Below are 27,721 nucleotides of genomic sequence, written 5' to 3'. Positions count from 1 at the left end.
TAACTGAAGTGACAGTGACAACAGAGGAAAAGAACTAGATGTCACACTCTCCCAACCTAACAAGCAACCTAACAAAGTCAAGTTAGACAGCACTGCTCAGCAGGAGAACCCCCAAGTTCCCACCAGGTGGTGCCTTCACAAGACTGAAAAAGATCCCTGCTATAGCCAACATAGTGCATCAGGGACCCCTCTACCCACAGCTGTGAACCCCCAGGAAGCAGGGGTTGCTAGGCTTTGGTTGAGAAGGTGAGCACTACCCATACACTTGTTTTGTACTAAAAGGAGAGGCATCCATCCTGCCAGCCACAGGTGGCTTAGCCAGAGGATAGCAGCCCTCCTGGCCTCCACTATAAAAGCCAGCAAAGATGAAGAGACAGTTCTAGAACTGAGACAGAGGATCCAGATTGCCTTGCACTCTCCTCAACCCAAAGCCGCCTGCCACAGACAGTCTTTGTGCCAGGAGGATCAGACCATGTGCATGTTATACTAAATCTTTTATTGGCATCTGTTCAGCAGCTGGCAACCCTGGCCCTCTCCCCATGTCCTTTACAAAGGTGTGTGAGCCGGCCTTTACATGGCAGAGAGATCTCCATCATCTGTGGTGCCAATGTAACCCGTCTCCATTATCAGTCCAGCCCAGTGACCTTGCTTAGTCCTGAGCTGTCAGAGAAGCTTTGTACTTCCCTGTCATCTCCTTGGGTAAGGGCACCAGGGCAGGGCAGGGCACCTGCCCTTCCACTTCGCACATGCATTCCCGCAGGCAGTATTTCCGAGGGCCAAAGTTGGCTGGATGAGAGCGCTGCTGCTTCTCCAGTTCCTCCTCCCTGAGAGTTTTCCTGCCAAGGAGCACACAGAGCAGCCAGGCATGATCAGGGGCTCAGGGAAAGCACCACTCCTAAGCTGAGACACCACACTTTCTCACCTTCTACCCTGTCCACAGCTCACCTTTGATCCCTCAACCTGAGGCAGAAGACAGACTTCAGGTGGCCTCCGTGTGAGGGAGAGGGGAAGGGCACCAGGAAGCACCTGGCTGCAGTCCCCTGACCACTGGAGCAACCCATGAGATCAATCACAAGGCAAAGGAGTCTCTCATTTTAGAGACTTTCTTGGCTTCCCTCTCTTTCTTCCTGCCCTTCCTCATTCAGAGAAACAAAGGGAATTTTGAGACCAGGATCCAAGTTTCCCTTGTTCACCCTCACAGCAAGGAAGTAGACAAGAGATTTGGTGACTTCAATTCACACACTGGTGACCAGTAAGACCAAACCCAAATTGATGCTACTGCCCAAGCTCATGTTATTGACTGGAGCTAGAGAATCTTTCTTCCCCACACCTTCCCTACACACCCTCTTCCTTCTCCCTCACATTCTTTGGGCAACTCACTCATTCTTCCCCAAGATTCTCCTGATGTGCTCCATGATCTCCTTATTACTCTTGGTCTCCACATCCACTAGGACCTGCTCCCCAGAATCTGCAAACAAGAGGCACAGAGGAGAAACTAAGGACTGAAGCAAATGTCTCAACCTCAAAAGGCTGGAACTGTCAGGTGTGGTGGCGCATGCCTATAGCCTCAAAAAGCAGAAGCATCCTGCTGGATGATGGACAGTTCAAGACCAGCCTAGGCTACACACTGAAACCCTGTCTTCAATTTACTTTTACTGACAGAAATAGTTCAATAATATTTTTAAATAACTGATAATCAGCATTAAGACATGTAGACAAACTGAAGTATATACAAAAAACATACAATTTTAATAAAAAGCTATTCTATGTTAAACTCATTGATTCAGTACAGTCTCCCTCCTACCACAATACAGTTTTTTAGAAACTTAACAAAATTAGTCTACAATTCATGTGGAAATGAAAAAAATCACAATTCTGAAAAATAAGAAAATGAGAAAGCTGGGGTATACAGGATAGAGCACTGAGCCACCCCAAGACCCTACACTCAATACCCAGCAACCAAGCAAAGGGGGATGCTGGCTCTCCACGTGTCCTATACCCAGAAACTATGCAGTCAAGATAATGAGCTGCTTCCCTAACAGCACACACCACAAATAAAACAGAACCAAGTTCAAGTTAAAGAAGCTCTTTTATCTGTAGTCAGCTGGTTTTCAGGAAAGATGCCAAGAGAATGCTTTTTTAAATTTTTATTATTTTTATGAGTGTATTGCCTGCACCCGTGTCGTGCAATGCCCACAGAGGTCAGAAGAGGGCATCAGAACTGGAGTAATGTTGATGGTTGTTACCCACCATGTGGGCAATGGGAATTAACCTGGTTCCTCTGCAAGAGCAGTCAATGCTCTTAACTGATGAACCAACTCTCCATCCCCAGAAAATTTCAACTAAGATAGTTTTTTCAACAAATACTGGAACTGAATTAATGCAAATAAATGAATTTAGACTGTAACCCCACATTATGAAAAAAAAATCAAAATGAACCAGAGACCTAAATTTAAGAGCTAAAACTATTATGTATGTGTCCACATGTTGCAATTAAATGGTGAATTTGTGGAGTCACTAGGTTCCTGTACTGGGTCCTCTCACTGGTTCCAGCTAAAACTTTTTAGAAAACTTACAGAAGAGGGCTGAGAATATAGCAGCAGACAGCACTTATCTAGCACTGGTAAGGCCTAGGGTTCAATCCCCAGCACACGAAAAAAAAAAAAAACAACGAAAATCTTCATGACCTTACCAAAGCAATATTTTTTCAGGCATATTAAAAACATGATCCATGCCAGGCGTGTGGCACACGCCTTTGATCCCAGCACTCGGGAGGCAGAGGCAGGTGGATCTCTGTGAGTTCAAGGCCAGCCTGGTCTACATAGTGAGTTCCACAAAGAAAGTAAATTTAATTTAAAATTCAAAACTTTCACTTCAGAAGATGCCACTAGCTAGAGACTGGGAGAAAAATAATCATGCATATGTATCTGACAAAAGAATTGTATCCAGAGTATTTATGAACTCACAATTCAGTAAGATAACCTGACTCTGAAAAAAGTGGGGGGCGGGGGAACAGAACAGGAGGCTGCAGAGATAGTCTAGCAGTTGAGCACTGGCTGCTCTTGCAGAGGACCTGGGTTTGGGTTTGGGTTTGGTTCCTAGCACCCACATGGCAGCTAAGAACTATTCTTAACCCCAGGTCCGGGTATCTTGTACCCTCTTCTGACTTCCTCGGGCATTGCACACATGGGTGCACTTACATACTTGGAAGCAAAATACACACATAAAATAAAAATTTTTTGTTTTGTTTTTTGTCTTTTGAGACAGAATCTCCCTCTAGCCCCAGTTGGCCTATAGAACTGAATTCCCTATGGAGACCAGAGATCTGCATCTGCCTTGCAAGTGCTGGGATTAAAGGTGTGCACCACCACAACCAGTGGAGGCCAAAATTTTTAAAACCAGAAAATTTAAGTACTAATGACAATGCTGAGTAACTTAAACCTTGCTTGTGGAACTGCAAAATATTTCTGCTGCTGAAGCCAGTAAACTAATGAAAAAAAAAAAAAGAAAATACAAAGAAAGTATTGTTCTGTGGTCTAAGATGATGTAATTAGAGTGTATATAGAAAATCTTAAGCAATTTAGAAAATTATTAGAAATAATGTCAGAAGAGACAAGGTGCAAATGCAGAACTCAGCTGCACTTCTGTGTAGTTATTTCCACCAAACCACAAGAAAAAGAAATGTTTAAGCTACTAACACAGCATCCTCAGTACTATTAAATGACTTATAATTTCAGTGTGACAAAACCACAACAAGCCTTTTTCTAGAAACTGGCAGACATCTTAAATTTATATAATCCCAGCACACAGCAGGCCAAGGCAGAAGGACCAAAAAGTCAAGGCTAGACCCCTGGCTCAAAAGCAAAAGATGTAGATTAATAAAATATCCGGGGGTGGGGAGTTGTCATGGCACCCAATTTCAATATAATGCTACAATACAAAGATCAGTGAAAGAGTTCAGTATATAATCAGGTAACTTTGTGTACAGTAAAACATAAAACTTAACTGTTTTAACCAAAACATACAACTCAGCGGTTTTTTTGTATAATCACAGCATTACTACTGTCTAGCTCCATAATTTTTCATAATCCAAACAGAAACCCTGTACTCCTTCACAGTTACTCTATTCCCCACTCCTGGCTATCACTTTGTTGCTATGGATTTACCTCTTCTGGAAACTTCCTGGTTTACCAGGATTACAGCAGATGTCAGCAGCCTGTCAGTCCTATCCCACAGCATGGAGAGACCAAACTGTACCTCATCATGGCCAGCTGACTATGGACAAAAATACCATGGAAATCCAACATATGCTTCAATAGTTGGACTTCCAAAATGTAGAAAATGAAACTCAACTTCAACTCCTGCCTTAGTACACAGAAAATAAGAATTATCACAAGCAGCCTGGAAAGATAGCTCAGTGGTTAAGAGTGCTTACAGAACAATCATGAGGACCAGAGTTCAGATCCCAGCACCCACATAACAAGCCTGTCATCCAACAAACAAGTCTGGCTTCAAGGGGTGTGGAGACAGGAGGATAGCTAGGGCTTGCTGGATTCCAGCCTAGCAAAAAACATGAGCCCCAGGTTCATGGAGAGACCCTGCTGCAAAGGAATTGGTAGATAGTGGAAGAATACACTGGACACCCTTTCTGGCCTGTGTAAGTGCACACAGGCACATGCACCTGCACCAGAGACACAAAAAAATTTTTATGATCACAGGCACAAAATGTGATTGTACTCCTAAGGAAATAAGAGTGGCTTTGTGGTATGAGAGGCGTTCTAGTCAGGCCACAAACCTATTAAACACAGGAAGTAGATGAGCTACAGTTGATAGAAATTAAAACTTGAAAAAAAAATCTTATTTAAGTTGGGCATGGTGGTGCATGCCTTTAATCCCAGCACTTGGGAGCAGCAGATGGAGTTAGATGTAGGCCAGCCTGTTCTACATGGTAAGTTCCAGGCCAGCTGGGACTATAGGAAGACCCAGTCTCAAAAAACCAAGACAAAAAATTTTTGATGTATTTTTATGTATGAGTATTTGCCTACATGTATGTAAGTGCACCATGTATGTGCAGTCCCCGTGAAGGCCAAAAGAGGGCATTGGATCCCTTAGAACTGGAGTTACAGACAGTTGTTAGATAACATGTAGGTGGTAGGAACTGAACCTGGGTCTTTGGCAAGGGCAGCCAGTGCCAAACTGGGTGGGGGGGGTTGCGGGGAATATAAGCCACAGACTTACAAATTACCCTCTGAGCACTGTCTGACAAGAAACTGCACTCAAACTACCACATATAAACAACAGTATGACAACAGCCCAAATTGGCTTCTGATGCTCTAGCCCCTAGAACACTAGAACATAAAAAAAGGAACTTTGTAAAAGTGCTAGTTTGAATATGACTCCAAAAGTTCATGTATTGGAAACTCCAATTCCCCAATCCTGCTCATGTGCAAGTGGGGCCTCTAGGTCACTAGGACTTGATGAGTTCATGAAGGTGAATACCAAGATGGCAGCAATGCCTATGTGAGGAAGAAAGGCTGAGCCACCAGCTTGTTGGTCAGGTGACACCCTCCACCCTTTGTCACACAGCTAAAACCTGCTCCACAGACATGGACCCTCAACCTCGGGTTTCTCAGCCTCCCTGTATTAGCTGCTCAGTTCAGTGCTCTTCTGGCTGCTTATGTCCAGTGCCAAGCTAGAATGTCTCCTGGACTGGCCAATCCCCTCTCTCAGGCTGTGTCCCCATCTACAGCTCTTCCCACCCAGATTCTCTTTCCCAGGTGTGGGATATACCACTTTCCTGCTACCCACACTCTATAACCCTCATATGAAGCTCATCAATAGATGAATGGACCAGGAGATTCATACAGTGGATGACTGCTAAGCAATTAATCAAGAAAAGCTGGGCACTAAGCATAGACTTAGGGTTCCAGCACACAGGAAGTTAAGCAGAAGATCACTTGAGCCCAGGAGTTTGAGGCCAGCCTGGGCAATACAGTGAGGCCTTGTCTCTGAAAAAGAAAAAGGATAAAGTGGCTAGGATGTAGCTGTGGGGGTAGAGCTCATTCTTAGCACTTTAAAGAGCCTGGGTTCCATCCTTAGATAATTATCAAAAACAGGATGAGTAAAGGGATTTTTGCAAAAGAAGACCTTGCTTAGGCTTTGATTCTTAGGGGCCAGGACATATCCCTGTGGTACAGTTTCCCTTTCCCACAGGATACATGGCTGGCAGAGAAACTACCAGCACAAGCAGATGATCTTGCCATATGTATGGGCAGAGCCTGCAGGGTCCTGGAATGGCTAGGGCACCTCCCAGCCAGCCAGGCACTGGCTTTTCCTCCCACAGACCCAGTGTCCAGAAAAGGAGAAGCTATCCTAAGAGACTGTGTTGATAAGAAATTCTAAGACAAAGCTGCCAAACATAGTGGCACATGTCCATAATCATTTAGAGGCTAAAGCAGGACAGCTATGAGTTTGAGGCCCACCAGGGCTACAGAGTGAGTCTCAAACAAAAAGTCCTAACATGCAGCCTTTAGGGGAGGCGACTGAATGCCAAAGCGACACCTCTTGATCCTCCTTGGGAGTGCAGGATACTCACCCAACCATACTGCTTTGTAGTTCCCTCACTAAAGTTCCACCCTGCTCCATGCAGTGACTTCAATCACAAGCATAGGGCCTGTGACCACCTTCTCTCCACAAGACCGAGCTAAGTTCCTAATGTTTACAGCACTTGTCCAACATCTCACTGCTTTTCTGTCTATTCTATCTCCCACCCACGAAGAATGCGATACCACCAAGCAGGGCTTTTAGCCTAAGGACTCCCTAACCTCTCAGCACCTGGCCCCAGGCTGCCCCTGGGCAACACTCCATCCGCACAACACAGGCAGATTTGAATATTGGTGGTTCTTCCTGTGGCAGTTCTACCATGGACCACAGAGGTGAGCAAAGGATGGGCTGCAAGTAACTGGCAATGGGATGAACAAGCAGGGTATCAGTGAGACACCTGACAGTCTACACCAAACTCAACTGAAAAGAGACACCCAGCTCCTAGTGGGATGAAGAATGGTGCTGAGCAAGGGCACCTGTGGCTTTTAAGAGACTGGTCAGCACAGAGGGGCACCAGGAGCTGAGGGCCAAGACTAGGCTTAAAGGATATTTGTTCAGAGGTTTTTCGGTGCTGGGGCTGGAGCCAGGGCCTTGTGTAGGCCTAGCACACACTCTATCACTGAACATACATCCTCAGCCTACTATCATTCCACTAGCTGACCGGCAGAAAGGGACTACCTGGCTAAGGGCCATCATAAGCAAAGGCACACCAGCACAGAGCAGCAAGAAATGTGGGGAGACTGGCAGAAAACAACTGGAAATGAGCTGGGAAGGGATAGGCGAGGGAGACAGGTCCAGATCTCAGTGGCTTCTGTGCACCCGTCAAGGAAGCCAAGGGCTGTGCATTGTGAAAGTGTAGTTTCAGACAGCCTGACTGCTACCCAGACAGGGCTGGAAGAGCAGAAGGTATCCTTCTCAGTCTCCCCAGTAACAGTCCCTATACTGTGCAGTTATGTGTCTCACTCACCTAGATAGAACCGCAGGAAGGGCGATGGCGTCATGTTCTTAAACAGCATGATCTGCACCCAAGGATTCTTGTACTGGATCTGAGGGATGTTGAAAAAAACGAATTTCCTGCAAAAGGCAAAAAATGAAACCATTTTTTCCCTAAAATTTTGTTCATACATTTTTCTATAAAGTCTAGGGTTTGCCTCAGATTCTAAGAGGAACCTATCTCCAACAGGTGGAAAAATATACCTTTCTCCATAAGGATGGCACAGGGATCTTCCACTGGTGTGTCCCCAACACTAGCGCATCCATTGGGACTTCTAGTCATAGTCAGTCACTGGAGGGTAAACAAACCTGTGCCCGCCCCATAGCATTCACATAACTCCCAGTATCAAGGCCATGGGAGAGTCCTGTACGCACACAGATCCTGCATCTCCATGTGCACAGTGAACAGGTCACTGAGAAGGCTCCTTACTGGCTGCACTGCATCTAGGTTATGCCACAATTTTAAAATGAATGAAACCATGAATATTACAGGAGTGTTTACAATCCAGGCATAGAAAAAAACCTTTAAACTTAGAATACTGAAATCAGGTAACTGACTACAATAAAATATTTACATGGCAAACATGCAAAAAACAAATTCAACATCTGCGGTGGGTGAAGGGGGTGGTGAGCGTGTTGCATACCTTTGATCCCAGCACTCCAGAGCCTGAGGCAGGAGGATGGAGTCCAAGGTCAACCTAGGCTACATAGATCTAGCTCAAACAAAAAGCATTAACATTTGCCAAACCATAAGAAAAATGTCTGTAAAACATTAAAAAGGATAATTCCCCTGAGACAGAGTTGCACACATCATTAGTAAAACTGACAGCAACAGAGGCAACAGCTACCACTAGACTGGGCTACACAGGAAGGAAAATATATGTGCATGTGCATGTGAATTGCCTTGACCTGTTTGGTGGTCAGCTTAGAATTAGAACACAGGCAAAGTCAAGGCTCCTCCCACCTATGCACACTGAGTCCTGGCCACCTGCTCACCATCCTGAACCTACCAACTATAAAGGCACCTTGCTGTCTGGCTTCATGAGTTCAAAGGGTGGTAGGAAGCACCAGCGCAGGCATGACAGGTAAAGGCAGCTACTTCTTTCCCTAGCTCAACCCTGGCATGTCCAGCCTAAAGGCCCCTGTGGACAGCCCTCTTGGTTCCCAGGCTCCAAGAGACATTCCCTTCCCTCACCTCTTCCAGTCTAGGCTGAAAACCACACTGTCCCTTGCAGTTTCATTTTTCCCTCTCCTGCCCACACTACTGTAAGCAATCCCTAAATTAAAGGCTCTCCAAATGCCCCCACTCAAAACAAAGGTATCCCTGCTTCCTGCTCAGCCTGCCCCAGCCACAGAAAGGGTTCGCGATGCACAGGACAGAAGCTTGGTCTCAGCCACTCTGCCTGACTGCAGATCCTGGTGTTCACTTTGTAGTCACATGACCCAGGGCAGGGGGTTGCTCTGTGCCTTAAAGGTTATACCAAGTGTACAGCCCTCTAGATTATGAGACTACACCACCAGTCCAGATTGAAACCACTAAAATAATTTCACAGATGAAATTAAAAACTCAATAGAAAGCCTGCCTATAACAACTTAAGGATACTTCCACAACTAGGACAGAATCTGCAATTAAATAAAGCAACAGAAATTATCAACTACAGGCAAAACAAAAGGATTTGCAAAAAACAAAAAGGAAGATAATCATAGTACTGTCTTTGGCTCAAGTGTGTCTGTTTACAAAGTCACAGTAACCTAATGAGTATTCTCAGTATTTAAATTCCTCAGAGAACTTTAGCTCTCTCCAAACTCAGGAAGTAAACTTCTAGGGAGGGTGGGCTGAATAAGATGCAGATGGTGGGCAGTGGTACCACATGTGTCCTCTTCTTCCATCACAGCAAGGCTGCAGGCAATGCCCAATCTAAAACAGTAAGTAAACGGGCTCAATTTGTACAGTGGTTGCACAAGCATGAGGACTTGAGTTTGATCCCCAGAAGCCCCTTAAGGGGAAAAAAAAAAAAAAGCTAGGCATGGTGGCTCTTGTATTCCCAGCTCTGGGGAGGTGGAATCAAGAGGCTCCCCAGGGCCTGCAGGCCAGCCTAGATGAATGTGTGCCCCTGGCCAAGGAGACCCTGTGTCAAAGAGAACAAGCTCCTCAGGAACAACACCCAAGGTTCTCCAATGGCCTCCAGACACATGTACCCACACACATACACACAAAAAATTAAAAGCTTTCTGAGTAAGTTATTTAATTACATGGGCATAAAACTCCAAGAACTCAAAATTGCTGCCTTTAGGGCCCTGAAGCTCCCACAGCACACCATCTGGAGGCTCAAAGGCCAAACTTAGCCTTCTCAGACCTCTGTTCCTTCCCACCCTACAGCAGAGTGATGGCCCAACATTACAGCACCTTGTGCAAATAAACCAGGACCTAGAGACATACTAGGTCATATGTGCTCTGAGGGTTCTTGCTGAGGGATGGTGACCAAAGGTCAGCACCCATTGTACTCTGCCAGGCACTTTATTCTCCAACACCTCCCCCACCACAACCCTGGAAGTTGGGGTGTTACAACAAAGGAAACTGAGATTAGGGGTGAACTGCCCCAATGTCACACAATTAAGGGAAAGGCCTCAGCTGTGCTTGCTCTGGGTTTCTACCACATAGGCCTGTCACTCAAATGATCATGTACTGCATCCTGAGGTCTTTGTCTTAAAAGCACAAACCTCTGGTAGAGGAGGGCTGGGCCTCTGGTTCTCGGGGAGGCATCTCCCCACTCACCCAACAGAGACCCATGCTAGTAGGGGCTGCAGGGCAGTCACTGGCCACTAGGAATGCAGGAAAGTCTCAGGGAGGGTAGAAATATTGAGCTCACATGCACAGCAGGGGTTGGCCAGCTAGGTGAGAGACAGCAAGCCCTTATCACTAGGATCAACCAAGCCTAATGTGTGGATGCCACTCATGGGGCGGGGGAGGGGGGCGTGTATTAAAGTATGTGAGAATGGAAGTACAGAGCTAATAGGCCTGTTTTGATGGAATTTTAAAAGCAGTCATATTTTAAAAATTGAAATGTTGACACATTAACAAATCAAGAATTCTCCCCAGAGCCCACAATACCAGGCCAGTGAGAACCCTTTGGGCAGGGCGTGTGCTTCTGGGTCAACACAGTCCCATCAGCTTGCCTCAGTTCTTTCCATCATTTTCCAAGCTGGGCCCTGGGACTTATGGTATCACACTGTTCAACGCGTTGTGAAAGGGCATCTGGGTGTCCACTGACTCAAGTCTTCCAAGAAGCCCTCCCTGGCTGACCCCTGGCTAGCAGATCCTCACTCCTTGGAGTCATCAGTTAATCGCAGATCCAGTCAAGTTGACACCCAGGATTAGCCATCACACCTAACAAGAGAAACAACTAGGAAAAGCTTCTGGTCCTCTTGCAGTCAAAGCTTTTCCACGGGGACACCCTCTACAAGGCACTGCTCTCCTCTCATTCAGATCCCTCCCACAAAACCTCTCCAGTCAGTATTCTCAGTCACTACTGAATTCTCAGCATTCAGTACTCAGCCCAGCGTTCCGTGGTGCTAAATAAATGTACAATGAGTACACGAAGAGCCCGAGGAACTGCTCAAGACATGCTCAAGAGTCAAACCTTTCCGTTGGGAACTGCCCTTAGCTGAGCTAGGCTGCTGTGCTGTGCGGAAACTACCACTCCGCTAACAACGCGTTTTCCCTCTCTCCAACTCCACACCTGTTCGCCCCGCACGCAGCTGTGATACCTAGAACCGCAACTTATCTAGCCCTGATGGGGGAACGACACTCGGGTTTCTGTCAGGATTCGCTGAGATCATCTCCATCAGGAGTTGCTTCTCTCACTGAACCCCACATCGCCCAAATCCAACAGGTGGAAGAGCCGGGGCCAGAGCCGCGCCTCGGCTGAGTGCTGGGCGTGACCCAAGACCTGCTGCCCCGGCCACTCAAGAGCGGCTAAGGGTCATGGGGCAGCTGGCCGGCCTCAGATCAGCCCGGGAGCAGATCGTCCGAGGAGCCCGGTCTGACCACGACCTCGTGCGCCACACTGACCTGGCGCCCTCGCCCAGCTCCCCGTGCGTGTTGTAGTTCACGGTCATGACCTTCACCGCGTCCTTGAATACAACATCGCCCCGGCCCAGGTACTGCAGTGTGCGGCGGATGGGGAAGCGGCCCTTCATGGGCATGGTGGTAACAGGAGCCCCTCAGGCCGCAGCCCCGCGCGACTCCTGACCCGCGCGGAATCACGGGAGACGCCTCCCGGTGTGCAGCGCGGCCGCGGGGCAGCCTGGGACTCGTAGTCCTGGGCCGGGGATCGGAGCGGTCCTCAATGTGTTCCGGAGTTTTGTAAGGGGCTGGAGTTTAAAGGCAGCTGGTAGCTTCAACCTTACATAAATCAAATGTTCGAACTGCGCAATTTCTAACATTTAACCTTTTTTTTTAAAAAAATCTGATTTGCAAAGGAGAAAAGAATGTGGGCTCTTTCTGGCGTGCAGCCTGCCACTCCACTCTGGGCTCGGTCAGTCCCCACAGCCAGTCAAAGCTCAGGCGGCTCAGGAAGACTTCGCTCCTTCACTTGTGAAGACTGCCGTAGGCTGAACTCCAGGTCCGAAAGGGTTCCTGGGTGTTTCTTGGTTCTTTTCCCTCGTTCAACCCCCCAACATTTCCCTCCGCATTTGTCGCAGTGAACATGTACCGTAAATCTTACTGTCGTTTATGTTTTTTTTTCCTTCTGGCTTCTCTCAATATTTTTCTTTTAATTGTGCTTGGTTTGTGCAGTTTGACATATACAGTGGAGATTTGTAGTATTTGTCTTGCTCTGTTCTCTTCCTGGATCTTTGGTTTGGTGTGTATCAGTTTTCAGTTCAAGTCCAGGCTGGACTTCAACTCCTGATCCTCCTCCTTCTGCTCCAGCGATCAGGGATTATAGGTGTGAACCACATCGCACCTAATCTTGGGAAGTTCTTATTCTCTCTTCTTTTGGAATTCCAACAGCATGACATGTTTTGAAACTGCCTCATAGTTCCTGAATGTCCTATTCTGCTCCTTTTAAACTTTCCTTTTTGCATTTCAGCAGGTTGTTTCCACCGACTTCCCCAACTTCACTGAACTGTCTACTGATGAACCCACTAAAAGATTGTCCATTTGTTAATCTTTTATTTCCAGTGCTTTCTTTTGACTCAGTGCTCTCACCTCTGCTTACATTATCCAGCTCCTCCGGAGGGCAGGAGCCACCTGTGTGCACACATGGACGCCAGAAGAGGGCGCTGGGTGTCCTGCTCTATCATTCTCCATTTGAGTCTTTCACTGAGCCTGGAGCTCGGCTTAGCAAGCCCCAGCAATCCTCCTTTATACTCCACATTGCTGGGGTTATAGGTACAAATGACCACACCCAGCATTTTACCTGGGTACTGGATCCAAACGCAGGTCCTCATGTTTGCACCTTCACAACCTGGGAGACCTAGGTGGCCATCCCCTAAGTCATCTCTCCAGCCCCGAACTGTTTTAAGAAAAAGGCAAGCTTGCTGAGTGTACTGCAAGAGCACAAGCAGGCACAGCAATAGCAGGGCTGCCTGCCATCCAACTGTTTTTTTTTCTAATATTTTATTTTTTATGTGTATGTGTATATTGCCTGCATGTAGGTAAGTGTACCTGTGTCGCACAATGCCCGCAAAGGAGAGAAGAGGCTGTTGGATCCTCTGGAACTGGAGTTATGGACTTTGTTAGGTGCCATGTGGGTGCTGGGATTCAAACCCCGGTCTTCTGCAAGAACAACCAGTGTTCTTAACTGCTGAGCCATCTCTCCAGCCCATTCAACTGTTCTTATGTCATTTGTTTCTTAGTTTCTGTATGATTAGCAGTTCAAATTTCCTGTCTGCCATTTCTATCAGTGGTTCAGTTTGCTTTATCTCCTCAGTTTAGCTCATCTTTTAGAATGCTTGTAACCATTTGTTGGTGGGGCAGCATTAGTTGTGCTGGGGAACAGAAACTGAGGTACATAAGCCTCTAGCTAGCAAAGTGAGTGTTGAATGTTTGCTGCACCTGTAGATATCAGAAGCTCCAAATTCCTGTAGTGTCTTTCCTTTTGTGTCCCTTCTTAACTTCTGGCTTCCATAGATGTTCCTCTGTTGTCTATCTTGCAGCTCTTCCAGTTGTGAGCTTATTTCCTACAGACCCATGGGGAGTGAGAGAAGGACCACCACACCCAGCTTGTTTTATTTTTTTAATAAAAGCTGATACAAGGCCCCAGCATAGTACATGCATATCAGTGACCATCAAGCTGACAGTCACCATAAAATAACCAACACAACCCACTCCTCCAGTCTGTGACCTATTAAAGAAGACCACCAACTTTTCAATATGAGTCCCATCACATAACTATGCCACATGACTCATGATGATTTAGAGGAGCGTTTTAGCATCTGAAAAGATGTTATGAGCAGTAGAGTGATAAGTACAATGAGTAAGGGCCCTTACTGTGTTAGACAGGGAGCACAGGCAAGGCTTCCAAAGGAAAGGCCAGTGTCTCATGATGCTTCAGAAGCCCTAAAGTCCCTTTCACATATGAACATGACCTATGTCTAGGCACAGGTCAACACCCCATCAAGAACTTGCTCTTTCACTCATGATGGAGCTGTTTGACCTGAAGGACTTCAGAAAGTATGAATGTTTACATGAGGTAAGAACTTGATGAGGTTACATTCATAGGCCATTTTTCTCTACAGTCAATCCCTCCATAATCCCACCTTGGCCCACATGAATTCTGGGAAGTGGTGCAGCCAAGAGGTAGAGAGGTCTCTCCTGTCATGTCACAACTACAGGAGAATATGGCCAGGGAGGAATTCAATGGAAGAGCTCAGTGAAACCCCCAGGATCTGGTTTTAGTTAGTTTAGTATATTCAGTGAGTTGGGTCTTTAAAAATCAGTTTTTAAAAGCGGTTGTGTTTCTCAGTGCTCTCAGCCACAGACTACTTCCTGGGCATGAGTTCAGGGAAGGAGTACATTTAGTGAATCATCCAGCTTATTAAGAAACCCATTCTCATAAGAAAAGCAATGTCTACAACCATACCACTCTGAATAACAAGCTTGAACTTGTCTTACAAGAAAAGCGATGCCAATGAAAACCAGCAGTGAGCTTCATTCTGTACAGAGGGCTGCTGCCTCTTCAGTCAGACAAAAGGCAGCCCAAGCAAAGAAGGACATGCCTGCTATGCCCAGAATTCCAAGTAACAGCATCAAAGGCCCAGGACTCAGAAAGAGGCCATAGCAGAACATGGCAGAACAGCCCATGGCACCAGCAAGATGGCAACTGGCTGGTGCTAGTAATCCATTCATAGTCCTATAAACATTTGTCAGCAAAACTCAAAGGGTCCTTTGCACCAACCCCACCCCCATTCCCACAGTCCCATATAAGACTTTTTCATTCAGCCAAAAGGCCCAGCAGGTGCTAAAGAATTGGGATTAGAGCTGCCAAAATGGAGATCTTTACACCCAGGGGTTGACACCAAGATGGGTCTTCATCAGAATGTGACAAAAGAATTTCAGCTCTCATACCAGTAACCAATGGAAGCCAAGGTCTAGAGTTAATAAAGTGACTAGTGGTCAGTTATTGTCCATAAACTGACAAGTGGCATTGCAGAAACTACCTAAAGCTTAGCACACCTGGAGCTTATGAGTCAGCTGTCAGTCAAGGGCTCTGTTCCTGTAAACCAAAATACTAAGCTACACAACTTCCCTTTCTGTCCTATCAAAGAGTTCAAGTACTTCAGGGATGTGGAATGATCCTAGGCTGTTCATCAAAGTATTTCCATTTCTCAATACTAAAAGTAGTAAGAAAACATTTCACCAGTGCCAAGTCAGAATGAACCACAGGGAAGAAGACTGATCAGACAGCCTTGGAACTTACTAGAATTTATCTTCTAACTCAAAGTGGATACCTCTCTTGACGATACGCCACAGAAGCTTCCTGATCACAATTCCTGAACTAGTCAGCCAGCCCTTGAATGAGACCAAGAACAATCTTTCTGCCTAAGCCCTGAAGGGAAGTTTCCAAGGAACAGACAACTGCTCAAGCAGAAACTTCTCCTAAATCATACTAACATCCACCAAAAAATTTATCAGTCCTTTTTCATACTCAAGCCACATAGATACCCCTGCACTGGGAACTTTACTTCCTTTAACTGTGATGGGACCATGCTGGCAACACTCCCCTGCCCCATAAAAAGACACTCTGGGCCCCTCTGGGTCCAGATTTCCCCTTCATAACAGCACCTCCCTTACAGCCCAGCAGACAGTTCTGAGAGGGAGGAGAGCCCTGGTGAAAGAGTCCACAGCCCAATGACAGATTTCTGGAGCAAACAATGGCTCATAGTGTCCATCCTGCCTCTTTGGGTACAGGACCTGCCAAGGGCTGCCCTGCATCATGACTGAGAACAGGCAGCAACAAACAGACCAAGTGGTGCCCAGCAGCCATTTCTGCCCTGTCCTAACAGATCTACATTGAGATGTATCTCAGAAATAAAGTTAAAGCCTCCTTGAAAAAGGAAAACCCCGATTAAAAATAATTTTTAAATTAAAAAAAAAAACACAGAAAAAACAGCAAATGAATGCTGATTTTTTTTTTCTTCTGTTCTTGTTAAGCTGTAGTGGAAATGCTTCAAAGTGCACAGCACAGAACTGTACATTCCTGTCCCTCACCTGTGTACATCCAGATGGCCACCCTCTCTCCTCCCTCTTGGTAGCCCCTGCCTTGTCCTACTGCCCAGACCTCTATCAGGTCCCTGCCCACTGTTGTCAGTCAAGACCCCCCCTTCTGCTTGGCCAGGGTACACTTCAGCTCCCGCAGGTTCTCAGTCAGCACCTCCACCTCGTCCAGACGGCCACACTGCTTGGCATCAAATATGTAAGCCTTGATGTTGTCAATCTGCTGCAGGAGCAAATCCTCCTCGATGTGCTCCTCGGCCTCTGTGCCACTGTCACTGTCCACCTCAAAGGGATTGGTGCAGATGCACTCCTCAAAGGGGTTTCCAGGAGCAGGTGGGCTCAAAGGCCTTGGCTGGGGTTGGTCATCTTCATCAAAGGGGTTAGGAGCTGGACTGTCTGGGTCAGTGAAGGGATTCCTTACCCCCAACGCTGCCTCCTCTTCCTCAGCATCCTCCTCAAAAGGATTGTACTCCCTAGGGACAGCAGCTGGAGGGCCCAGGAAAGCCTCTAGAGCAGGGCTGGCAGCACCTTCCTCTGTAGGGCTGGAGAGGTCTTCCTCATCAAATGGATTGAGGGAGGATATATCACTTTGTTGTGACATGGTGCTCTGGGGGAGTAATTCCTGGCCAAGGGCTGGGGGCCCAGACCACATGTGGATGGGTGCTGGAGCTAAGCCAGGTGTAGGGGTCTCAGGGGCTGAGCTGCCCTGAACTGGGGAAGAGCCCAGATCTAAGGCATAAGCAAGGTGAGTGCGAGGCCCTCTACTGGGCTCCAACTGGAAGGGTGCAACTTCTCGAAAGTCTAGGGACCTAGTCCGTGTATGCAGGGATGCCACCCGGAACAGTTCCTGTTCTCGTTCCCATTCACGCTGGCAGAGCATCTGAAGCTGTTCCCGCTGCAGGTCCTCCTCCTCTGCCTGCCTCCGGGACAGCTCAATGGCCTTCTCAGTCTGCTGCTGGTCATACTCATCCTGCAGCTGCCGCAGGTTCTCCTGCAGTGTGCGCACCTCATCTGTGCGACCTGCAGCCTTGGCCTGCCTGATGAAGGATGTGATATTGTGGATCTGCTGGAGGAGGGGATCAGGGTCTTCACTCTGTCCCTGACCTTCCGACAACGGGAGCCAGCCCTCAGCCTTTCTCAAGGGGGCAGAGCCCCTTCGGAGAGATGTCACTTCCCCATTGGCCGCACGAGATGCCAAGCCACTCTGCCTTTCCTCAAGACCTCGCCGAGACTCCAGGGCAGCCTGCGGACACCAAACACCACCACAGTCACCAGTAAGCAACAGTCTACCCTGTCAGCCACCATCTATGGGCCTAGCACCTTCCTGCCTCTGAACTAAGATAATCCAACTGCTCAAACAAGATAGTCATAGGGGGTGAGGCAGGCTTTGATTTTCAAAAATAACAATAGTTAAGTTAGGAATAATACATTCCTGATCTTAGTTTCATTGGCTACACACTTTCTAAATCTCCATCACTAGTACCCTTACCTACATAATGATAAAATTTCACATGATGTTAAATATACATGTTATTTCTTGTTCTCATTTTGTTTCTTGTGGTACTGGGGATGGAACCCAGGGCCTCAAGCATGCTAAGCAGGTACTCTATCACTGAACTATACTCTAGCACCCTCATTTTTCTTGTAAAATATGTGGTCTCACTATGTGGCCCAGGCTGGCCTAGAACTTATAATCCTCTTGTCTCAGCCTCCTGAGGGCTGAGATATAGGCAATGTACCATCATACTCCACTGTGTTCTGTTTAACAGTGCAAATTCCAATGTATTCTATGAGAACCTCCAGCAAGCCAACCAAAGGGAAAATTGCCAATCCCTATGGTGATCTAGGCAGAAGAGAATCAGCAGAAATACTAAAAGAACACTAGGGCCCAGTGAGAAAGCGAACAATTATTCTGGTTCCCACAGATGAGGGTGAGGGCAGAACAGAACAAGTCTGCATGAGAACAAGTGGCTCAGCAGCTAGGGGTCAAGAGCAGGGAGGCAGCAGCCACAGGGGGCCTGGACCCCACACACCTGTCTCTCTATGGTCCTCTTCTGCTCCAGGTCCTGCTTCCTTTTCTTTTTCAGTTCTTCAAACTGTTCTTTAGTTGGCAGTGACATCAAACCCAGTAACTTTTCCTATAGGTGTACCAAAGATAATTTTTACACTGAAACCTCTTCAGAAAAAAATGAACCTTAAGCCTTGTCTGCTTAGGCCTAGCCATTCCACCCCACAGAGTGACCATCAGCCATCAGCAGGAAGAAGTTGATCCTGATAAGAAGTCACTTTCAGATGGGCCTGCCTTTTCCTTATGAGATGGTCACAACAAATCTCCAGATGTCCCCCTGGCCCACTGTTAGCTTCTCCAGGCTGTGTCCTTGACCCATCTACTTTCATATACCTACATCCCAGCCCTTCCCACTACCGTTTTTGCTTACCATCCTTCATGTTTCTCCTCAGCACTTTTTACTCTAACATATCATTTTATTTTTGTCATGTGTTTTCTGTCCTGTTGGAGGGAAACTTAGAGGCTCAAGAGGTCATGAAACTTAAAGAATTTATAAAACTCAGAAAACTCCTGAAATTTCTAAGACTCACAATATGTTTCCAAGAGTATGTAAGCAGTAATTTTTGAAGCAGAACAAAACAGATTATATAAGCAGTAAACAATTACTGGGAAAAAGGAGTTTCTTCCTTAGAGCTGCTTTTAACCACCAAGCTACCCAGGGACTCCAATAATGCAGCTTTAGTGAGTCACTGCCCTGCTAGTATGGGCTTTGTGGGATGCAGCTACATTGAGTAAACTATGTTCCTGGGTGTAACCCTAATAACTCAGTGTCTCACCAAGCCAAACTTAGATAGAATCATTTCCTTGATCTGTCACTGGTGCCTTATCTGGGGCAAATAAACCTTTATTCATGTTTCTCCAGGAAAACTTACACAATACCCCTCTCTAGAATATAAACTTAATTAGGACAGGACTGTGGGTCCCCTTTTTCATCACAGGACACCCAGCACCTAAAACACTGCCCGCAGAATTCAACAAATGGTTGCTAAGAAGAACAAAAGAGAAAAGTCTAATTATCTGCACCATGGTGTGAGAAAACAGGCCCAAAGCAATCCTATTGGATATTCTTGTCAGGGAATTATTTTTACTCTGCCCCTAAACCATTAGCCAATAACCCAGAATCCCTGTGGAGCTTATTCTATAAAAGAAACACCACTTAAAGAGTTATTAAAGCAAAAACTTAGAATCCATCAACTCCCCAACTAAAATGAAATAGCTAAATAAAGGATAGTAGATATGGCCAAATCAGCATTCCATAGCCGAACAAAGCCAGTTAAACACTGTGAAACAGTGCTCAATATAAAACTCAGGGATTCAAACAAGACACAAGTTTCAAGCACACATGATGGCTAACCTTTGTTGTCCATTTGGCTAGATTTAGAATCACCAGGGAAACACACCTATGAATGTGTCTATAAAGGTCTTTCCAGAAAGGTTTGACTCAAGTGGCAAGACCCACCCTGGGTGTGGGTAGCACCATACCATGGGCTGGGGTCCTGGACTGAATAAAAAGGAGAAAGTGAGCTGAGCACCAGCATTCATCTCTCTTCTACTTCCTAACTTCAGAGGCAATGTAACCAGATGCTTCAAGCTCTTGCCATGATGGACTACACTGTCAAACTGTGACCCAAAATAAATCCTCCCTGCCTTAAGTTACTTTCATCAGGTATTTTGTCAACAGCAATGAGAAAACTAATACAATGAACTAATTATAAATACTCCATACAAGAGCTGGAAAGATGGCTCCACGGTTAAAAGCACTGGTTGTTCTTCTTGGGTTTGGGTCCCAGTACCCACCCACATGGTAGCTAACAACCATCCAAAACCACAGTTCCAGGGGATCTAATGCTCTCTTCTAACCTACACTGGCATTACACATACATGGTGCACCTACATACGTGTAGGCAAAACAATCATACATTTAAAAAATTTTAACTGCCTATAAAAAATGCAAATAGAAAAAAAAACAAAACAAGAAAACACACCAAAAGGAAGAGTATAATAATTATTGGAGACACAAAATTAAAAGTAGCTTTATGCATAAGACCTGCACATATGCAAAAATAAAAGGCATGAAGAAGGAAGGAGACTAGTTGGGAAGAAGGAAATAAGAATGGGTAATGGGGATGAATATTAGCACAATACATCATATATATGTATGGAAGTCAAAAATTTTTAGTTTTTGCCAGGCTTGGTGGTGTACACCTGTAATCCCAGCACTTAGGAGGCAGAGGGAGGCGGATCTCTGAGTTCGAGGCCAGCCTGGTCTACATAGCAAGTTCCAGGCCTGCTGGGGCTACAGGGAGACCCTGTCTCAAAAAAGACCAAAAAAATTTTTTTTAGTTTTTAATTCATCTTTAGCCTGCATGTATGTAAGTGCATCCATGTCATGCAATGCCACAGAGGCCGAGAGAGGATGTCAGATCCCCTAGAACTGGTTTATGGATGATTGTTAGCTGCCATGTGGGTGCTGGGGCCTTCTCCAAGAGCAGCAAGTGCTCTTAACCACTGAGCCATCTCTCCAGCCCCCGAAATAATTAATTTTTTAAAGTACTTTTACCTATATTTGTTTTTTTCTCCAAATGTGACAGTTATAATGCATTTATAATGCATTCATAATCTTAAGAAATAATAAATGAATAAACAGAAAACAAGCAAGCCAGTGGCATGAATCTATCTTCTGAGAGAAAGAAGAGCAGGACAGACCATAAATGTCACACACCTATGTCACCCCAGCCTGGCTTTACCTGCACAAAAAGTGTAGCTGAGTATCTTATCATCCTCTGTAGCCGCAAAGTGTTTGGATGTGGTGGAGGATCCTGATTCAAGTCCAAGGTTAGGATCTTCTTACTGAATTGGAACAAACACATCAGTCTAATGAGTACTGCCAGCCTCAGAAACAAAGTAAAGTCTGTGTGCTGCTAGGCTTTCATGCCAGGAAGATGTGGAGAAATAGTTAAGAGACTAAAGTGTTCCCGATGGCAAAGCCCATTCCTTACCCTTTGGTTACCCTAACACAGAACAGATTGTGTGACAAATATATGGTCACTGAGGAACTGACCACATACCAAGGCCTAGATTCACAGATGACTAACCTGGGTTATGACATAGGATATGGCAATTAAAAGCCAATACTTGAATGCCCTGCTGGTATTGTCTTAAAATTCTCAAAGTCTGAATAAAACAGTGTTTTCATTTTGCACCAGGCCTTGCAAATTATATAGCAAGTCCAGCAAGTCTCTATGGACAATGGTTCATCTCAGTTATTGCTCTGAGCTCCTACACTCCCTCCAAGGGCATTGAGGTCTTCAAGAGTGGTACACCTATGAAGAAAGAACCTAGTCAGGTGTGGTGGCACACACCTTAAATCCCAGCACTAGAGAGGCAGAGGCTGGCAGTTCACTGTGAAATCGAGGGCAGACTGGCCTACACAGTGAGCTCCAGGGCCAGCTGGGATTACAGGGAGACCCTGTCTCAAAAAAACCAACAACAAAAAAAACAAAAAAGAACTAACCTGGGTTTCTATTGCAGTTCCTCCACTGTCATTAGCTATGCCATTATCTCCTTAATCTATAAAATTGAGATGCTAATCATGATCTTTGGGTAACTTTGCTAGAATACATTGCTCCATGAGGACAGTCCAGTGACAAGCACACAGTTGGTATCAGAAGCTGCCTATTTCTTTATTACTAATGACCATTTGAAATCTTTTTTCCCCAGCAGTGCCAGGGACATAGAACCCAGGGCCTTGCCATAGTAGGCAAGTATTCTACCACTGACTACACTCCAGCCCCAACCATTCTAAATCCTTAGCCAAAAGTTATAGAGCTCTATTAAGGATCAAAGCAAGCACCTTCCCTCCTGCCATGTTCTGACACCAGGATTCTAGATAAGCCAATATCTGTTCACCACCACCCACAGCTTCATCAAAGTATCACCTCCCCATAAGCCAACAGAAACATGACCAAGCAGACTTTTACCTTAAAGCATCTATTAGCTCATATACTTTTTGCACTTCCAATCGAAGGTCATTGGCATGTTCCAGACTGTAGGTTGTCTCTCCAGCACTAAGGAAAAATAAAAAATGCTTGATCTAAGTTTTATCATGCTGACTACAAAGCACAGTATAGGACTTCCCAAGGTTTAAGGGCCCAGAAAAGGGGATTCTCTCTAAGGACATTTTAGAATCAGGGAGACAATGCACTGTTTCTTCCTTGGGATGTAGTAATCAAGCAAAAGTGACTTTGATATGCAGATACCCTGGAGATAGACCAGAACTCTGAGGACCTCAGGACCAGTTTTTTTTTTTAAATTGTTTTATGTGTATGAATGTTTTGCCTACATGTGTATAAGTATACCACATGCATGGAAGTCTCATGGAAGCCAGAAGACTGCATTAGATTCCTTAGAACTAGAGTTATAGATGGTTGTGAGCCACCATGTAGATGTTAGGAACCAAACCCAGGTTCTCTGCAAAACAGCTAGTGTTCTTAACCACTGAGCCATCTCTAGCCACCCCACCTTTTTTTGGTCTTTTTGAGACAGGGTTTCCCTGTAGCCCCAGCTGGCACAGAACTGGCTATGTAGACCAGGCTGGCCTCAATCTCACAAAGATCTGCCCGCCTCTGCCTCTGCCCCCGAGTGCTGGGATTATAGATAGACGACACCATGCCTGGCTCAGCTCCTCTTTAAAAGAAAAAAAAAAAAAAAAAAATTTTTTTTTTTTGGTCTTTTTGAGACAGGGTCTCCCTGTAGCCCCAGCTGTCCTGGAACTCACTATGTAGACCAGGCTGGCCTTGAACTCAAAGAGATCCGCCTGCCTCTGCCTCCCAAGTGCTGGTATTAAAGGTGTACACCACCATGCCTGGCTAGAAAAAAAAATTTCAAAAGAAAGATTTATCTTATCAGGACTGAGGAGATGACTCAGTAATTAGTGTGCGTATTACTCTTCTAGAGGACCAGAGTTCAATACTCAGCACCCATGTTGGGCAGTTCAGAACTGCCTATAATTCCAACTCCAGGGGATCCAATGCCCTGATCCAGGCACTGCACACACATGCATATACCCCCCCACATGCACAATTTAAAATTAATAAAAATAAGTATTTCATTATTTTTTTATTTTATTATTTTTATTTTATGTGTATTCATGTATTGCCTGCATGTAGGTAAGTGCGCCCATGTCCTGCAATGCCCGCAGAGGTCAGAAGAGGCTGTCGGATCCCCTGGGACTAGAGTTACAGATAGCTGTTAGCTGCCATGTGGGTGCTGGGATTCGAACCTGGGTCTTTTGCAAGAACAACTAGTGTTCTTAACCACTGAGTCATCTCTCCAGCCCCTATTTCATTATTTTTAATTATGTGTATATGTGTGCATGTATGTGTGTATGGTATGTGCACTTGAGTGCAGGTGCCTAAGGAGGCCAGAAACGTCAGATTCCCTGGAGCTGGAGTTACAGGTGGTTGTGAGGTTGTAAGCCAACTGACATAGGTGCTAGGAACCAAATTCGGGTCCTCCTGAAGATTAGTACATGCTCTTAACCACAAAGCCATCTCCCCAGCCCCTGAGGACTGGCTCTTGTGCTCAATGACAGAACAAATGCAGCTGAATCCACTTCGGCTCATGAGCCCTGAGCAATGTCACTGTCTCTTACAGGATGCATGAAGTAACCTAAATAAACCAGTCAATTATACTACATGGGAGCAGAAGAGTCACTTGAGTTTTCACACTCAACTGCCAAAGAGAACAACTAAGCAGGGGACAAGAATCCACTGAGCTCAGTGTCAACTGCTCCACACCTGCACTCTCTAAAACAAATGCCCTCCTCAGAGACAACTTCCCCTCACATACCCTTCATAAACCACTGCCCCTAATCCCCACCCCTCTCACAGACAACTGCCCCTCACTCCCCTTCTCAAAGACTGCTCCCTATAGGAGACAATTACTTGGGCTCCAAGTCCAGCAGGATGGGAATGGCTTCCCAGGATGAAGAGGACATCAGAAAAGGCCAAAAGTGTCATAACTCAGAAGGATAGCAATAGCACCATGTGATAGTATAATTATTCATTTACAACACTGTCACTCCTACTTGCCAGACTGCTGAATTCCAAGTGCCTTCATTATGACTTTTCTTTTCTATAGTCTTAGTGAGATGCTTCTGAGCCAAAACAGCTCAGCAGGTCTCAGCTGTTATCAACCTCACCAATAGCCACTCAAAACTATATAGGAAGCAGCTGCAATGTAAGCATTACCAATTTTACCATCCATAAAACAGTTTTAGCTAGAAAAAATACCAGAGTGTTCTATAATCAGAGGATTCAATGCTGTGATTTTATCATCTCTCATCACAAAACTTACTGAACATGAAACCAAAAGTCAGAAAACAGGCTTTGTCTGGTTTGCTGCTGCTACTACTACTTCTATTTTTTTAAAGTAAAGCCTTCGTATGTTGAATATATATGGTCTCAAACTCCAGAGTTCAAGTGATCCTCCTGCCTCAGGCTCCTAAGTAGCTAGAACTAAGGCTGTGTCTTGGTATCTCCCAGAAAATCAGAAAGTTCTTTAAAATGTGAAATCATTTCTTCGGTCTCTATCATATCAACTTCCTTCCCTCAGAACAGCGATCATGGCTAGAGTTATCCTCTTCATGACTTGCTCACTCAATGACAGTCTGTGCTCTCACTAAAGTAAAGCTCCATGACAGCACTGTCTTCCCTGTTCACTGCCTCAGCCCCAGAACTCTAATACAGCAGGGCTGGCACATAACTGGTACTCAGTGAGTTCCTGCTAAATGAATGATGAATGAAGTGGACATAAAACCCTGTAAAGTTGGTTTTTGGAGGAGCAAGAGAAGTCAACCATCTGGAAATGTGCTCAGCAATGGCTGTCCCACTGGTCAAGGAAGCCCACTACCTATAGATGCATCTATGCAGGAAAAGCACAGAATGTAGAGAGGTAGCGCTAGCCATGGCACACATGTGCCCACAATTACACATCAATCAATCAATCTATAAAAAGATGGATGACAACAAATGCTGGCCAGGCTATGGAGAAATAGAAACTCATACAATGTCAGAGGGAATGTAAATTCATTTAGTTCTTTTGGAAAACAATTTTGCAATTCTTTGAAAAGTTAAACATAGTTACCATAAAACCCAGAGGCTATACTCCTAGGTAAAAGAAATGGAAATATATGTAAAAACACACACATTCTCTCTCTCTCTCTCTCTCTCTCTCTCTGTCTCTCTCTCTCAACTCAATGAATATGAAAGGTGCATTATTCCTGGCCAGGCATGGTAGTACATGCCTATAGTCCTAGTACTTGTGAGGTGGAGACAGGAGAATCAGGAGTTCAAAGCCAAATTCAGCTAGAGTGAGTTCCAGGCTAGCCCAGACTACATGAGAACTTGTCTCAAAACCAACAGAAACAAAAATTAAAAGGTACATTATAACAGTTAAAAGTAAAAAAATGCAAATGTACATCAGTTGACAAATGGATGAACAAACTTGATAAATCTACATCTTAATACAAGGGGAAAAAAGTAGTACATGCTGCAACATGGGTGAATATTGAAAACTGCACTACGTAAAAGAAGCCAGACACAAAAGATCACATAATTTCATTTACCTGATATATCACAAATTGACACAGAGACAGAACAGACAGTTCAATGGTTGTGAGGGTTACAGGCAGAAGGTTACTTGCTAGAGTGATAGAAATGTTGGGACTTAAGATTGTGGTAACAGTTGAGCAACCTTGTGACTATACTATTATAAAAATCACTGAACTATACACTTTAAAACAGTATGTGAACATCTTAATTTAAAAAACAAAGCATATGGCAGATTAGATTCGCCCAATTCCAACATTTACCCATCTGTGCTGAAAAGGAAATGCCTGTTCTAAGCCCTGATACCTCAATGCTCTGTGAAGAGGCACCTTGCCAGGCATGAGCATGAGATGGCTGCCTTTCCTCACCTATTTCCTGCACTGCACTGAGGAGTGGTACCTCTGGCCTGAGGCCTTTCCCAAACCTGCTTTATCATTCAGCCTTAACACCTGAACAGGGTTATGTGTATTTACAAAAATCATGAGATGATAGCATGTGCCCACTGATACATAGCTGTGAGGATTTTCTTCAGCTAGTCGAGTTAAGATTTCCATTTTTACAGGCAGAGGTGTAGTATAGTGATAGAATATGTGCTAAGCAAATGCAAAGCTAGGTTCCTTCCTCGGCACCAAAGAAAAGATGGAAAACCAAAAAACAAATAAGCAAAAAGATTTCAATTTCCACTTTCAGCCAATGAAGTACTGACCTAAAAGGCAAGAAAACAGTCACCCCTAATTCAGAAAAGCAGAGGGGAGTAGCTTACTTTAAAGATGCTGCTATCCTGATGTATTCAGGAGCTTTCTGGTCAGCTTTCTCCATGCAAATCCGTAGTTTCTAAAAACAAAAGCAAAGAGGTGAGTGCTGCACTATTGAATATGTAGAAATTCTGATCTAGGGGCCTGGAGAGATGGCTCAGCAGTTAAGAGCACTGGCTGCTCTTGCAGAGGATCTGGGTTCTATTCCCAGCATGCACATGATGGCTAACAACCATCCCTAACCCATCATCTCCATTTCCACGGGATCTGATGCCCTCTGACCTCCATAGGCACTTATAAAAAAGAGACATCCTTCACACAAGGATGGAAGATGGCTACAGCTGCAGCTTAGCACTGGTTTTACTAATACCACTTGTGGAATCATCAGTATTAATATAGTTGTTATAGAAACAGCCATCATAACCTAAAGAAATATTGACCATTCGGTAGTCACTGAGAAAAAACATTGTTCTTTGGCTCAGAGTTTTCCATAAGCAGCATCCTCTGCCTAGACCTCCTGCTCTCCATATCCTCCACTTCCCTACCTGGCTCCCCTGGGGTAGTTCTAACCCAACAGGTCTCATCTGACCATCAGGAAGCTGACCCAGCCTCACTCCCAGAATTTTTTTTCCCCCTTTTGCTTCTTTTGTTTTTGAGTCAGGGCCTCACTATGTGACCCTAGCTAGCTTAGAACTCATTATGTTGGGGGCTGGAGAGATGGCTCAGCGGTTAAGAGCACTGACTGCTTTTGGAGAGGACCTGGGTTCGATTACCAGCACCCACATGGTAGCTACAAGCCATCCTTAACTCCAGTTCCAGGGGAATCCAAAGCCCTCTTCTGACCTCTGCAGCATTGCATCACATGGGTGTACTCACATACATGCAGGCAATACACTCATACACATAAAATAATAAAATAAAACATTTAAAAAAAAAAAAGAAAAACTCATTATGTAGACCAGACTGGCCT

General features: G+C 45.3%; 2 protein-coding genes across 5 annotated transcripts in view; both read right to left on the bottom strand.

The window, feature by feature from the left end:
• Window positions 1-475: 475 nt before the first annotated feature.
• Mrps25 (mitochondrial ribosomal protein S25) lies at window positions 476-11,828 on the bottom strand. Its single transcript, XM_008854933.2, has 4 exons — window positions 11,669-11,828; window positions 7,571-7,677; window positions 1,381-1,468; window positions 476-836 (listed from the first exon to the last, which is right to left on the bottom strand). Exons 1-4 carry the CDS (start codon window positions 11,800-11,802, stop codon window positions 650-652), a joined length of 516 nt encoding a protein of 171 aa, XP_008853155.1. The 5' UTR covers window positions 11,803-11,828; the 3' UTR covers window positions 476-649.
• A 1,997-nt stretch (window positions 11,829-13,825) lies between these two features.
• The window catches only part of Rbsn (rabenosyn, RAB effector), a 28,654-nt gene continuing 14,758 nt past the window's right edge, over window positions 13,826-27,721 (bottom strand). For all 4 annotated transcript variants that reach the window (XM_008854927.3, XM_029557057.1, XM_008854928.3 and 1 more), the window contains exons 8-12: window positions 26,760-26,830; window positions 22,367-22,453; window positions 21,134-21,236; window positions 18,352-18,456; window positions 13,826-17,561 (exon numbers count right to left, since the gene is read on the bottom strand). In XM_008854927.3, the coding sequence (XP_008853149.1) occupies window positions 16,413-17,561; window positions 18,352-18,456; window positions 21,134-21,236; window positions 22,367-22,453; window positions 26,760-26,830 (1,515 nt within the window). In that variant the 3' untranslated portion in view covers window positions 13,826-16,412. The remainder of the gene's footprint in view (window positions 17,562-18,351; window positions 18,457-21,133; window positions 21,237-22,366; window positions 22,454-26,759; window positions 26,831-27,721) is intronic.

The sequence above is a fragment of the Nannospalax galili genome, unplaced genomic scaffold, assembly GCF_000622305.1.
Source record: "Nannospalax galili isolate Female #2095 unplaced genomic scaffold, S.galili_v1.0 scaffold406, whole genome shotgun sequence".
NCBI lineage: Eukaryota > Metazoa > Chordata > Mammalia > Rodentia > Spalacidae > Nannospalax > Nannospalax galili.
Note: the sequence above shows the minus strand (reverse complement) of the source record. Positions and strands in the feature narration are given on the sequence as shown.

What these genes read in the sequence shown, in the direction of transcription:
- Mrps25 (XM_008854933.2), bottom strand. Translation starts at nt 11,802, where the DNA reads ATGCCCATGAAGGGCCGCTTCCCCATCCGCCGCACACTGCAGTACCTG. An exon ending in GAGCTGGGCGAGGGCGCCAG is followed by an intron (nt 7,678 to 11,668) that starts GTCAGTGTGGCG and finishes TGCCTTTTGCAG; the next exon opens with GAAATTCGTTTTTTTCAACA. An exon ending in AGAATCTTGGGGAAGAATGA is followed by an intron (nt 837 to 1,380) that starts GTGAGTTGCCCA and finishes GCTCCTTGGCAG; the next exon opens with GAAAACTCTCAGGGAGGAGG.